The sequence below is a fragment of the Lathyrus oleraceus genome, chromosome 2 (genome assembly GCF_024323335.1).
Source record: "Lathyrus oleraceus cultivar Zhongwan6 chromosome 2, CAAS_Psat_ZW6_1.0, whole genome shotgun sequence".
Classification (NCBI taxonomy): domain Eukaryota; kingdom Viridiplantae; phylum Streptophyta; class Magnoliopsida; order Fabales; family Fabaceae; genus Lathyrus; species Lathyrus oleraceus.
Window position 1 is genome coordinate 387,388,566 of NC_066580.1, and position 12,509 is coordinate 387,401,074.

Below are 12,509 nucleotides of genomic sequence, written 5' to 3' on the forward strand. Positions count from 1 at the left end.
AACATGCAAAGCAAATGTAATCATTGAAACCTAACTCTGACAATATTTCTCATATTAATCAAAACGTAACTTTTACCGCAATTAATTACTTTGTATGCAAGATAACTTGATTAAAACCCAAAACCCTAGTGTTACTTTAAGTTAAGATTAATTCAACCATTGAACGGCAGTGATATCTTACAATCTCTGTGGATACGATAACAAAACCCGACACTTAAAAACTGTCTTCAACACTAAGCATATTGAAACTAAACATCACTTTTTACGTGACTATGTTCAGAAGGGTATTTTTCACTTATAATTTGTTGATATAGACCATCAATGGGATGATATATTTATAAAACCCCTTGCTGAAGATAGATTCATTTTCATTCTGAAAAACTTATTTATGGATTTTTGTCCAGAATGATAAGTCTTCAGAACTCTAGATGAAATTCTGACAATTTGTTTGTTGATTTATTTGTTGAATCTGAAACATGAGCTTTATGAAGTGAGGAAGTTTCATGAATCAGAAAGGTTCTGATCAGAAGTAATCTTATTGATTGGTCTTCTTGATTCTGAACAGTTGTTGCATTAAATGCTTGTCTTGTCAATTGATAGTGCGTGGTTCTTAGTGGTGAGACTTTATGAACATGCGTAATAATGGCGTGACACACTGGGTTTCACATTTATTGGGATTAGGTTAAAATCTTTTATGCTTCCCCTCATGTTTGCATTTTTTTAAACTTTTCTTCATTGCTTATTTTCTATATAAACCCATTTCACTCATATCTTCATAATATGCTCACAACTACTCCATTCTTCGTATCCAGTATCTGATACCCATGATGCAGAAGTAGATAAATTTATTTTAATAACAAAAATACCTGAAGTTGAAGTCTCTACTCCATTCTTCGTATCTTCCAGGTACTTTGGGCAGTTTCTCTTCTAGTGTCCGGTCTTACCGCAATGGAAGCAGGTGCTTGCCTTTGCTATGCCTCCACTAGGCTTCAAAGCAGCAACAGTGGGTCTGGGTTTGGCAACTTCCTTGCCTTTCCCTTTATCACCCTGCTTGGTGGGCCTTTTGTTCTGTCTCTTTCCATTTCCGATCATCAGAATGGACTTCCCTTTTGTCTTCAGATTCTGCTCGGCAGTTCTTGTTGGTGTAAGCCCTAGAGGCCAATACTTTTGGTACTTGTATCGAATTATTTATTAATAATAAAAGGCATTTTCTTTATTATGGTTGATTAATAAAGTCCCTAGAATAGATAGTCCGTTTAATGTATTAAGTGTGACTTAATCATGAGAACACATTAAATATAAGGGCATTATTCTTAAAGTATCCGTAGTCGAGCTTTAGTGTGAAGTGGGATAACATTAAAGCATTAAGAATATTATGTTTGTAGACTGATGATCACGTCTCATGGATCATGGATAAAGAGTTATCAAGTCTTAAACATAGGTATGAATATTAGGAGTAATATTTATACCGGATTGACCCGCTATGAGAATACTATATAGAAAGTTATGCAAAGTGTCATAAGTTATTCTCATGGTGATAATAGTGTATACCACTCTTCGACCTGAAACCACTATGGATCCTAGATGTAGAGTCGAGTGCTTTGTTGCTGATCCAACGTTGTCCGTAACTAGATAACCATAAAGACAGTTGATGGGTACTCCACGAAGCATGCTGAGGGACATGAGTGTCCTAGATGAAATTTGCCAATCTTGCGTAACAGGATAAATGTCTATGGGCCCAATGTTGAACTGGACAAGGGTGACATGGTCTATACCTTGTGTTCAATATAGACATAAGGGCAAAGGGGTAATTATACACATAATTATTATCACAGGAGGTTTTGTCAGATCACATGACATTTTCGTGACTTGGGTAGCAGTGATGTGTTGCTAGATACCGCTCACTGTTTATTATGTTAAATGCGTGATTTAATATAATTGTCAACGCCGCGAAAACCTATAGGGTCACACACAAAGGACGAATTGATGAGAGATAGAATAATTAAGGAACATCGTAAGGTACGGTGTACTTAAGTAGAATACGAAATATGGTAATGTACCAAATACTTAAGTGATTTTGGCATATTATGAGATATGGGCCAAAATGCACTTAAGTGGGCTTTTTGGCTTGAAGCCCACACAAGTGGTTCTATAAACAGAACCCCTTGGGTAGAAGCAATATAACTCATTGAGACAGAAAACACAACTGAAGAGTTGGAATTTCGTATCTCTCTCTCACTCAAAGCCTTCATTCATAACAGCTAACACTGCGATTGAAGGAATCCGTTCGTGTGGACTGAGTAGAGACGTTGTCATCGTTCAATGTTCGTGATCGCCCCGTGGATCTGTATCAAAGGTTTTGATCATTATCAGAGATCTGCACCAAAGGTTTGAATCGCCACAAGAGGTAACGATTCTATCACTGATCATGCCCATTCGTAAGGATCACTAAATGGAGAAATTTTTAAATTCCGCTGCGTCTTGGATGGCTATTCTCCAACAGTTCTTAACATGGCTAGCAATTCAGGAAGAAATTTGTCCATATCATTCATATTGAAATTTAGGACAAATTGACTGAATCCATCTGGCAACGATTGCAAGATCACATCAGTCGCAAGTTCCTTTCTGAGGGGAAAACCCAACCTTTCAAGGTTTTCCACGTACCCAATCATCTTGAGCACATGGGGACTTACATGGGCTCCCTCAACTAACTTGCTTTGAAAAAGGGCTTTTGAAACTTCAAACCTCTCATGCCTTGCTTGCTCTTGATAGAGCATTTTCAGGTGTTCGATCATATCGAACGTTGACATGTTCTCATGTTGCTTTTGCAATTCTGAGTTCATGGTAGCTAGCATGAGACAAGCAGTTTCATTGGCATCATTGACATGCTTCTTATAAGCATCTCTTTCTGCCTTAGGTACAGAACTAGGAGGTTCCTCTTCAGGAACATGTTTCTCTGAGACATACAGCTTTTTATCATGTTTGAGGACAATCCTCAGGTTTCGGTGCCAATCTAGAAAATTTGTCCCAGACAATTTTTCCTTGTCAAGGATTGATCGCAAAATGTTGTTAGAGGTGTTTGTTGTCATGGTAATCTTCATAAGAGTTAATGAAAATATAAGTATCATTGACATATTTAATTAGGCCTTTAATTAAATATGTTCCCACTATTTTACTCAAAACAAATGACCCTCATCATTTGATTCGGAAAATCCCGTTGAAAGATTTTCTAGTGGGTCGAGATCCATATTTCACTTCGTCCTATGTCCGCATAGGCGGATTACACAAAACTAGGTTATTTAGGTAGGAACTCCGAATTGTATCTCATACAACTCTCGAAATTTTTAGTTGGGTGAATAACTCCTTATTCCAATCCATCATAAGGATCATTCCCAACTCTTTCTTCTAAACATATATAATATTATTATAATTTATTAAGTTTGACCCATTGTCTTAGCAGTTGGATATTACAATTATCCCATCGCACCTTACTAATATAGAACATGCACCTCGCGTAGGCGAAACCTACATTATCCGATACTAGTCTTGATGAGTGCTAAAACTTGGAAAGCAAACATATATAATATTATTATAATTTGTTTAGTTAAGTTTGACCCATTGTCTTAGCAGTTGGATATTACAATTATCCCATCGCACCTTACTAATATAGAACATGCACCTCGCGTAGGCGAAACCTACATTATCCGATACTAGTCTTGATGAGTGCTAAAACTTGGAAAGCATAAACTTAATATTTAATTTGAGGGAATTGTAATTGTTATGATCTCACCGACTTATTTATCATATAAATCGTCTCTCACATGCATCAACATATATTCACATGCATCAACATACATACACATGCATCAACATACATAATGAAACAGTTATGGCCCCTAGCGCAATTGTTCTCCCAAGCCAATGAGAGAACCTAAGCTAACCTAATAACGATCTAAGCTTCTCCAAGCAAGATCTTCAAGGTTGTCCTCCTTTGATATTGAATTCTTCTCTTTCTTCATAACATTGTCCTCCTTTGATATTGAATTCTTCTCTTTCTTCATAACATTGTCCTCCTTTGATATTGAATTCTTCTCTTTCTTCATATCATTACATTACAGAAGAAACTCGTTTTACATACGAGGGAGTGAGATGAGAAAAGAAGTTAACATTAAGAGATTAAAAGAAGATGCATGACTCGCAGGTTGTATTTAAAAAACAAAACAAAATAAAGGATAACTAAGGTCATAACTGATCACCACAAGACAATAATAACAAACACATTATTATTATTAATTTTAATTCTTTTAATTAATTAAAACCAAATTAAATTTTGGCGATCGATCACACTGCGCAGAGTTAGCCGGGGGTTCCGCTGCCCGGTCAGCGGACGTTTTTAATGAACAATTCATTTGAAATCGGCGTCGTTTTGCATCAACACAACTCTTGCACAGTCACAAAACGGAAAACCCCGAGAATTCTGACTCTGTGAATGTGACGACCGTCGCAAGCATGTTACGACCGTCATAGGCTCATGACGAACGTCACGTGGCCAAAAACAGAAACGCCTAGAATTCTGGATCTGTGAATGTGATGATCGTCACAAAGCATGTGACGACCGTTACATCTAGCTTGTTACGATCGTCACAGGTCCATGACGATCGTCACGCGGCCAAAAACCAACGCCTTGAAACAGTCAGCAGACGTGTTCCAACAAGCCCTTAATTCACAACTCCTTGACGGCATAACCCTTGCGCCGTCACCAACCCTAATACGCCAATTTCAGACCGTCAAACACACCTCGATTGTTGATTCAGTATGATTGATCAACAGGTCATTGCTTCACCATACTATCGTCGGATTCCAAAGCAAATGACCATTGATCGCTAAAAGGAAAACAACCATTTAGTGTTTGAATGAACGAAACAGAAACAGTATATCATATATACCGTACTTTGCATTAGGATTACTTATATCATATATAAGTTGATCGGTCTCAATTGCGTAACCTATGGACGATCGATGTATCGCTGCTTCACCATACTAATGTCGGTTCTGAAGTATAGTCAACATCAATCATCCAACTCGTACACTCATGATGCCAAATTTAATTACTCGTTTAATTGATTCATTCTGTCTTTTAATCATATTAATACAGAAAATAAATAGCTATCCGAGTCATGGTTTCGTAAGTGGCTCTGATACCACTGAAGGAAAATTGCGGTCCAAAACGCAGCGGAAATTAAAATTTTCTCCTTTAGAGATCCTTACGAATGTGCATGATCAGTGATAGAATATTTACCTGTTGTGACGGTTGAAACCTTTGATGCAGATCTCTTGTGACAATCAAAACCTTTGATGCAGATCTACGGAGCGATCACGAACGTTGAATGATGACAACGTCTCTACTCAGTCCACACGAACGGATTCCTTCAATCTCAGTGCTAGTTGGTACGAATGAAGACTTTGAGTGAGAGAGAGAGAGAGAAAACAAAAATAAATGCAACCGCAATGAATGCTTCTACACAAGAGTTCTATTTATAGAACCACTTGTGTGGGCTTCAAGCTAAAAAGCCCACTTAAGTGTTTTTGGCCCATATCTTATAATATGCCCAAAATCACTTAAGCCCATGGTACCTTACCATATTTCGTATTCTACTTAAGTACACCGTACCTTACGATGTTCTATAATTCACTTAAGTGCATCGTACCTTACGGTGTTCCTTAGTTACTCTATCTCTCATCAATTCGTCCTTTGTGTGTGACCCTGTAGGTTTTCGCGACGTTGGCAATTATATTAAATTACGTATTTAACATAATAAACAGTGAGTGGTATCTAGCAACACATCACTGCTACCCAAGACACGAAAATGTCATGTGATCTGACAAAACCTTCTGTGATAATACTTATGTGTAAAATTACCCTTTTGCCCTTATGTCTATATTGAACACAAGGCATGGACCATGTCATCCTTGTCCAGTTCAATATTGGGCCCATAGACATTTATCGTGTTATGCAGGATGAGCAAATTCCATCTAGGCCACTCATGTCCCTCAGCATGCTTTGTGGAGTACCCATCAACTGTCTTTATGGTTATCCAGTTACGAACAACGTTGGATCAACAATAAAGCACTCGACTTTACATCTAGGGTCCATAGTGGTTTCAGGTCGAAGAGTGGTATACACCATTATCACCATGAGAATAACTTATGACACTTTGCATAACTTCCTATATAGTATTCTCATAGCGGGTTAATCCGGTATAAATATTACTCTTATTATTCATACCTATGTTTAAGACTTGATAACTCCTTATCCATGATCCATGGGACGTGATCATCAGTTTATATACATAATAGTCTTAATGCTTTAATGTTATCCCACTTCACAATAAAGCCCGACTACGGATACTTTAAGAATAGTGTCCTTATGTTTAATGTGATCTCATGATCAAGTCACACTTGATACATTAAACGGACTAGCTATTCTAGGGACTTTATTAAACAAACATAATAAAGAAAAAACCTTTTATTATTAATAAATTATTCGATACAAGTACCAAAAGTATTGGCCTCTAGGGCTTACACCAACACCTGCATGCTTAAGCACATGCACACACCCTTATCTTTGGCGCCTACTCCATGCTTCACATGCTGCAACTTGCCAACCTATCTCATCTATAAATATTGCAGCAACTCATAACACTCAACATCTGCACCACTCGACCTCTACAACACTCAATGCCAACACCACTCGACCTCTGCAACACTCAACCTATACAACACTCAACCTCTAGAACACTCAATCACTTTGCCAAGGTTAATCTCTTTGCAACATCATGTCTCTATTGACAATGGGTGATGAACATTGAGGAACAATCGATAATATTATGACATTTATATGTTATTACTTATTCTTATTCTTAGTCTTATTTCGTAACAAAATGTCTCTATTGTTTATTATTTCTTCTTACTTATTTCTTACTTATGTTTTATTAGGACCCAAAGAGATTTCGATGTCGTGTACATGAATATGTACCACACGATCCTTTGATAGAACCATATATTCGAGGATGCAGTTTTGGTAATCTACTTAACATAGTCTCATACTCGGTTAACTATAAATTTATTCTTGATTTGTTAGAGAGATGGAGACCCGAGACCCACACATTTTACCTTCCTTTCAGTGAATGTATCGTCACACCTGAGGACATCTACATGTTGTTAGGTCTACGTATTGGTGGTAAAACCGTAAATGGTAGAGTTAACCAAGATAACTCTATATGAGATGAATAGTTGAATGCCCCTTTGTGTGAAGACACGACTAAGGAAGAGACTTCTGGTCAAGCTAGGGGTCAAGGTATTAATTTAAAATATCTTAAACAATATTATGCAAGTATAACATTAAACGAAGAATCTACTGAGTATGAAAAGATAATTAAAGCTCGGTGTTATATTATGATTCTATTTTGTAATTTTTTATTTCCTGAAAGTACTGGTAATACGACAAATATAATGTATTTGCCGTTGTTATGAAACATAAATAAGGTAAGCACATATAGTTGGGGTTCAACTGTTTTGTCCCATCTATATAGTTCGTTGTGTAAAAACGCCAAAAAAACACTTGTACGTTTTTATTCATGCGCCTATTTACTACACGCATGGGGTTGGTCAAGAATACCGTCACTCACCCCGATCAACGAGAAACCATTCACATTCCCTTTTGCAACAAAGTAAGTTTAAAATTATACCATCTAATTTATTAGACTTTATACTACAATTAACTGCAAATAATATTTTTCAAATCTTTTCCATCTAGGTGGTCAGTTAAAGGGATAAACTACAACAGATGTCTGAAACACGTTGTAGTAGTCTATCACAATCTATTAGACCACATTGGACCAGACGATGTAATACTACTACACAACTCTACATTTAATTTTAATAAAATTATCCAATTACATATCATCTAATCATGTCATATTCTTGTACAATTTATCTGGAGGCCATATTTGGGATTGATAATCAGGTTAACCATGATGATGATGCAATTTGGACAACAAAAATACCAATTATCCAGTTCACTATTATGGAGATGCACCAGAGTGACCGTGTAAAATAACGGTTCGACATGCAACAACAAATTCCAGAACTTCCACGTGTTTGGGAGATTGGAATAAACAAAGAGTTGATGGCCAATGAGATTATTCCGACTGGAGAGACTTCGCAAAAGAGATGTGTCGTCATTGGAGTAATCGATGGCAACACATCTTAAACGAACCATTCATATATGGTGCTAGACCAGCTCAACATTATATGGCATGGTTTAGATCGGTTACAACGCCACAATTTGTGTCTGAGCTAAGGTATTTGATTGATCCATGCCAACGAGCTTCGTCATCATACACCCAACAACAAATCCTCGTCCATGAACAATGTCAACCCACCCAAATCCAATGACCAACCTCACACCATCACCCTACCATATACACTAAACTACTAAACACCAAACCTCACAACCAATTCTTACCACACACCCAAACTCAAAACCAGGAATCAAACCCTAACCACCAACAGCCATACACAACCACCACAACAGTCTATAGCCCATATGATTCATACGATTCAGCGTCATGCCATCGTAGCCCCCAACTAATGAACACCTAAACATCCCATTATCACAACACCCAACCATTATTTGACTTTAATACAACACATGAACCATTGCTTCGTTTCCAAAATGATTTAATGTCCCAATTCGGACAACTATACCGTCCACAATCCACCCAACCACAACGATCCAACTACGACAACATGAGCACCGAACTCAATTACGGAAGCACCGTTGGCGATACCCCCCCAAACTATTAGGGACAAATGATGACAAATTTATCAAATACCGTTGGACCTCCAGCCATCATTGCATCATGTCAGCACTCAAAGATCCTAAACACCTCAGGAAAATGGTGAGAAACCTCGAAGACATGCTAACGCACCTGGATGTGGAACAAGACGACATCTCAATTGGGTGAGTAATTGATTTTCTTATCAATTATATATATTTTTACTTTATAATATAATATAATATTTAATTTAAATATTTAATTTAATTAATTATAATTATAAAATTTAAAATTTAAAAATAAAAAAATGGAAAGTGCATGCGCCACATGCATTGGCGCATACACCGATGTAGTGTATGCATGCGCCAATGCATGTGACATCAACGCTTGCATGCGCCATATGCATGAGAGCCTAAGCCCATTAGCATTACAAACATGCGCAGATACTTGAGCGCCTTCTTTAAATGGTACTTCATCAGTTGTTTTTTAAGTTTCATTTTTTGACTTATTATACATATCAAGAAAACTAATCATTATTGTTACTTTTCAAACAATAATTCTTTTTTTATCTATAATACCCTTAATTATTTATTACATTCATTTTTTTTTCTATGTAATAATTATCTAGGGGTAATTTTGACAAAAGTGAAATTAATACTACCTTGAACTTTACAAGTAACAATTAAAAATGAATAATTTTTTTTTAAAAAAGTGACACTTAAAAAGAACGAAGGGAATAATTGGATGTGTCAGATTAACTCACGCATTAGTACTAAAAGATGGTTATTTTGGTAATTAATTTAAAAAATCAATTATTTTAATATTTAAATAAAAAAATTGATTATTTAAAAAAAAAATCCTAAAATTCCATCCAATACATTTTTTAAATCAATTCGTTTAAAGGAGAATTTTACCTATTTTTATTTCATCATCATGTCAGTTTACAAAGTTTGATTTCTCCCCTTTCCTTCAACCTAGCAGCCGCTACTGTAATTCAAACACGCCACTGGTTAGTAACGTGATTTTTCATTACTTCGTCACCATCCCTACTCCTTCTTCTGTGATTCTTCATGTTTCTCTTTCTCTGTCCATTTTTTATATTTTATTTTTCAAAAAATGTCCTTATAACGGACGCGCAACCCCGTGATGGCAGCTACATGCGCCGTGTGGTTCTCGTTAAATGCATCCGTGACATCCGCGCCGTCCAGAGGCGTTCCCCCTCCGTACAACCGCGATCGCGCCACTATTGGCTGCGATTAGGTTTTAGCTATCGTTATTAGTTTATTTCTATTTAGTCATGATTATTACTCCATCAGTTATGTTGTGGTAGTATTTCTATGAAGAGGTTCAATTCAAGCTTTGGAATTACTCATTTGAACTATTTGCTATTCTGATTGTGTTTATAGTTTCAAATTTTGTTTTAGGTTGAAGCTTCTCTTTTTCAATTTTCAAGCAGTGATGGGAAAGATGTACAAGAAGAAACAACATGTGTCTCCAAGAGAACATCCCAATAAGCAGGAAAACGAAATGGACTTAAGGACAATTATGAAAGATGTTGAAAACTTCAGTATGTTCTTATCCTTTTCTCATTTTGAGTTTATTTTCCATTCGATGTTGTTTATCTTCTCACTCATTCTGCCTTCTATTTTTGATGCACTTAGAAATATATAGTCAATATTTTATTTTCATTTTTTTATATAAGAAAATGCACTGCATTGTGATTTCGCATTGAAATGTTCAAATGATATAATAATAATTTATTTATTTATTAATTTGGATGTTTTAATTTTGGTGGTTAAGATCAACACGAGAATAAAGTCAGGGTAGCAGAAAGAGATGAGAATGTTGTATTGGATGTATGGTAAGACTAGATACGATAAGATTAGAATTTAGAACTGACAATATTAGAAAGAGTGTTGGGATAACACCTATAGTAGAAAAGATAGTGGAAAATAGATTTAGGTGGTTTGGGCATGTAGAGAGAAGACTTGTAGATTTTGTGGTAAGGAGAGTAGATCAGATGAAGATAAGTCAAAGAGCTAGACGTAAAGGGAGATCTAGAAAAATTATAAGAGAAATTATTAAGAAAGATCTAGAGATTAACGATTTGGAGAGAAGCATGGTCTTGGATAGAACATTATGGTAGAAGTTGATCCATGTAGCCGATCCCACTTAGTGGGATAAGGCTTGGATGTTGTTGTTGTTGTTGACTTGTTGTTTGAATGATAATATAAATATTAGATCCTTTCATTATTTTAAATTGGAGGTATTTTGAGGTAAATAAATTATGATAAGCAACTAAGCATATTTACTTGGTTTGTTACATTCTTTGTTATAATGGATACTTATTGCAATATATCTTAGGCAACTCGCATATGACATGGAAAGAGCGAAAAAAGATTGAAGATAGGAAGGTTGTTTCCCTTGGTGGGAAGGTGAGGTCTATTTGTTGATGCTCTATTTTCTATATCATGTTCTATTTGATGAATGGTAATATTATCAGGATGCTCAATGCATACAATTCAGGATTTTCGTTTTCCAATATGCAGCCTCTCAAGAATCAGAGATTACCTTTAAGTGTGGCACGGCCAATGATGAAGAAACAAAAGCAGAGAGAAGAAAAAATGCTCCAAGAGGTAATTGATTTCTATCATTCCTATCTTCATTTGTTTGTAAAACTCTTACTTGCCTTATTATTCCTTATATTTGTCCCATTTGTGGCTCTTAGCGTATGATTCTAGGACGGTTTGGGGGAAAGGTTGGTGGTAGCAACAGCAAAAAACCAGTTGGAAAACACAAGCCTCAGGATAGGGGTTTGAAGTTAAGTGAAGGTCGTTTTAGAAATGGTATACTTGACGTGAAGCATTTGTTGAAGTCAACTCCCACAAGAGGTCATGACACCGGAAAAAATGTGTCCAATACAGGAAAAAGAAAAGGAGGCAACGGGAAAAATGATAAAAAGGGTGGTGGTAAGAAGCACGAAATGTTCTAGAAGATGAAATGAGTTTTTTTTGTTCAAATGTATGATTTTTATAAATCTGACATTATTCCTATGGTATTTATTGTGTATGATTTTTATAAATCTGTCATTATTCTTACTGTGTTCAACTTCTTTATGGGAAGTTGATCAATTTTGAAGGTGTTTATGATGTTTATTGTTTCCTTTCTCTTCTGGCCGAGTCATTGGCACAAATATTGTCAATCTTGTTATTTAAGTTCTCTCATTGAGAGGTGATTCTCATCAAAATCTGCCAAAAAAAAGAGAAGAATTTTCAGGAGCAATACATGGAAGAAATGTTAAGAGAGAACACAGAATCCATGCAATGATGTTGCCGGAATAACAATTCTGTTGGCTGCAAGAATTCAATAGTTGTGATGTAATTTTCAATTTGACTTGCACTGAGATACCATTTGTTTGAAGGTATACACGGAAGGAACTTATAGAGCAGATAAGTGCTGCCAAACTTGAAATTTGAAGGAAAGAAAGAGTGCTGCCAAACTTGAAATTTGAAGGAAAGAAAGAGGACAACGAGGTTGCATCAAATGTAGACAAGTGAAAAAGCAGAACCTGTCTCTTTGTCCTGCACATCTTTGCTTGCATTCTCCACTCTCAATGGCTTATTTATGCATCACTTCAGTCTCTTCAACTTATGGTATTTTGTGTGTCCA

The 12,509-nt window shown here is 36.1% G+C and overlaps 1 protein-coding gene across 3 annotated transcripts; it reads left to right on the forward strand.

Moving 5' to 3' along the window:
* The first annotated feature begins 9,712 nt into the window (after positions 1 to 9,712).
* LOC127119665 (uncharacterized) lies at positions 9,713 to 12,000 on the forward strand. Of its 3 annotated transcripts, none has more exons than XM_051049954.1 (5): positions 9,713 to 9,849; positions 10,265 to 10,407; positions 11,205 to 11,275; positions 11,390 to 11,476; positions 11,569 to 12,000. In XM_051049954.1, the coding sequence occupies exons 2-5, from the start codon at positions 10,299 to 10,301 to the stop codon at positions 11,830 to 11,832; spliced, it is 531 nt and encodes a 176-aa protein (XP_050905911.1). In that variant the 5' UTR covers positions 9,713 to 9,849; positions 10,265 to 10,298; the 3' UTR covers positions 11,833 to 12,000. The 3 variants fall into 3 exon arrangements, with proteins under 3 accessions (XP_050905911.1, XP_050905909.1, XP_050905910.1); XM_051049952.1 differs by having other exon boundaries at positions 9,746 to 9,849; positions 10,247 to 10,407; XM_051049953.1 differs by having other exon boundaries at positions 9,748 to 9,849; positions 10,297 to 10,407.
* The last annotated feature ends 509 nt before the right edge of the window (positions 12,001 to 12,509 follow it).

What these genes read in the sequence shown, in the direction of transcription:
- LOC127119665 (XM_051049954.1), top strand. Translation starts at nt 10,299, where the DNA reads ATGGGAAAGATGTACAAGAAGAAACAACATGTGTCTCCAAGAGAACAT. An exon ending in TTGTTTCCCTTGGTGGGAAG is followed by an intron (nt 11,276 to 11,389) that starts GTGAGGTCTATT and finishes TCCAATATGCAG; the next exon opens with CCTCTCAAGAATCAGAGATT. An exon ending in AAGAAAAAATGCTCCAAGAG is followed by an intron (nt 11,477 to 11,568) that starts GTAATTGATTTC and finishes TGTGGCTCTTAG; the next exon opens with CGTATGATTCTAGGACGGTT.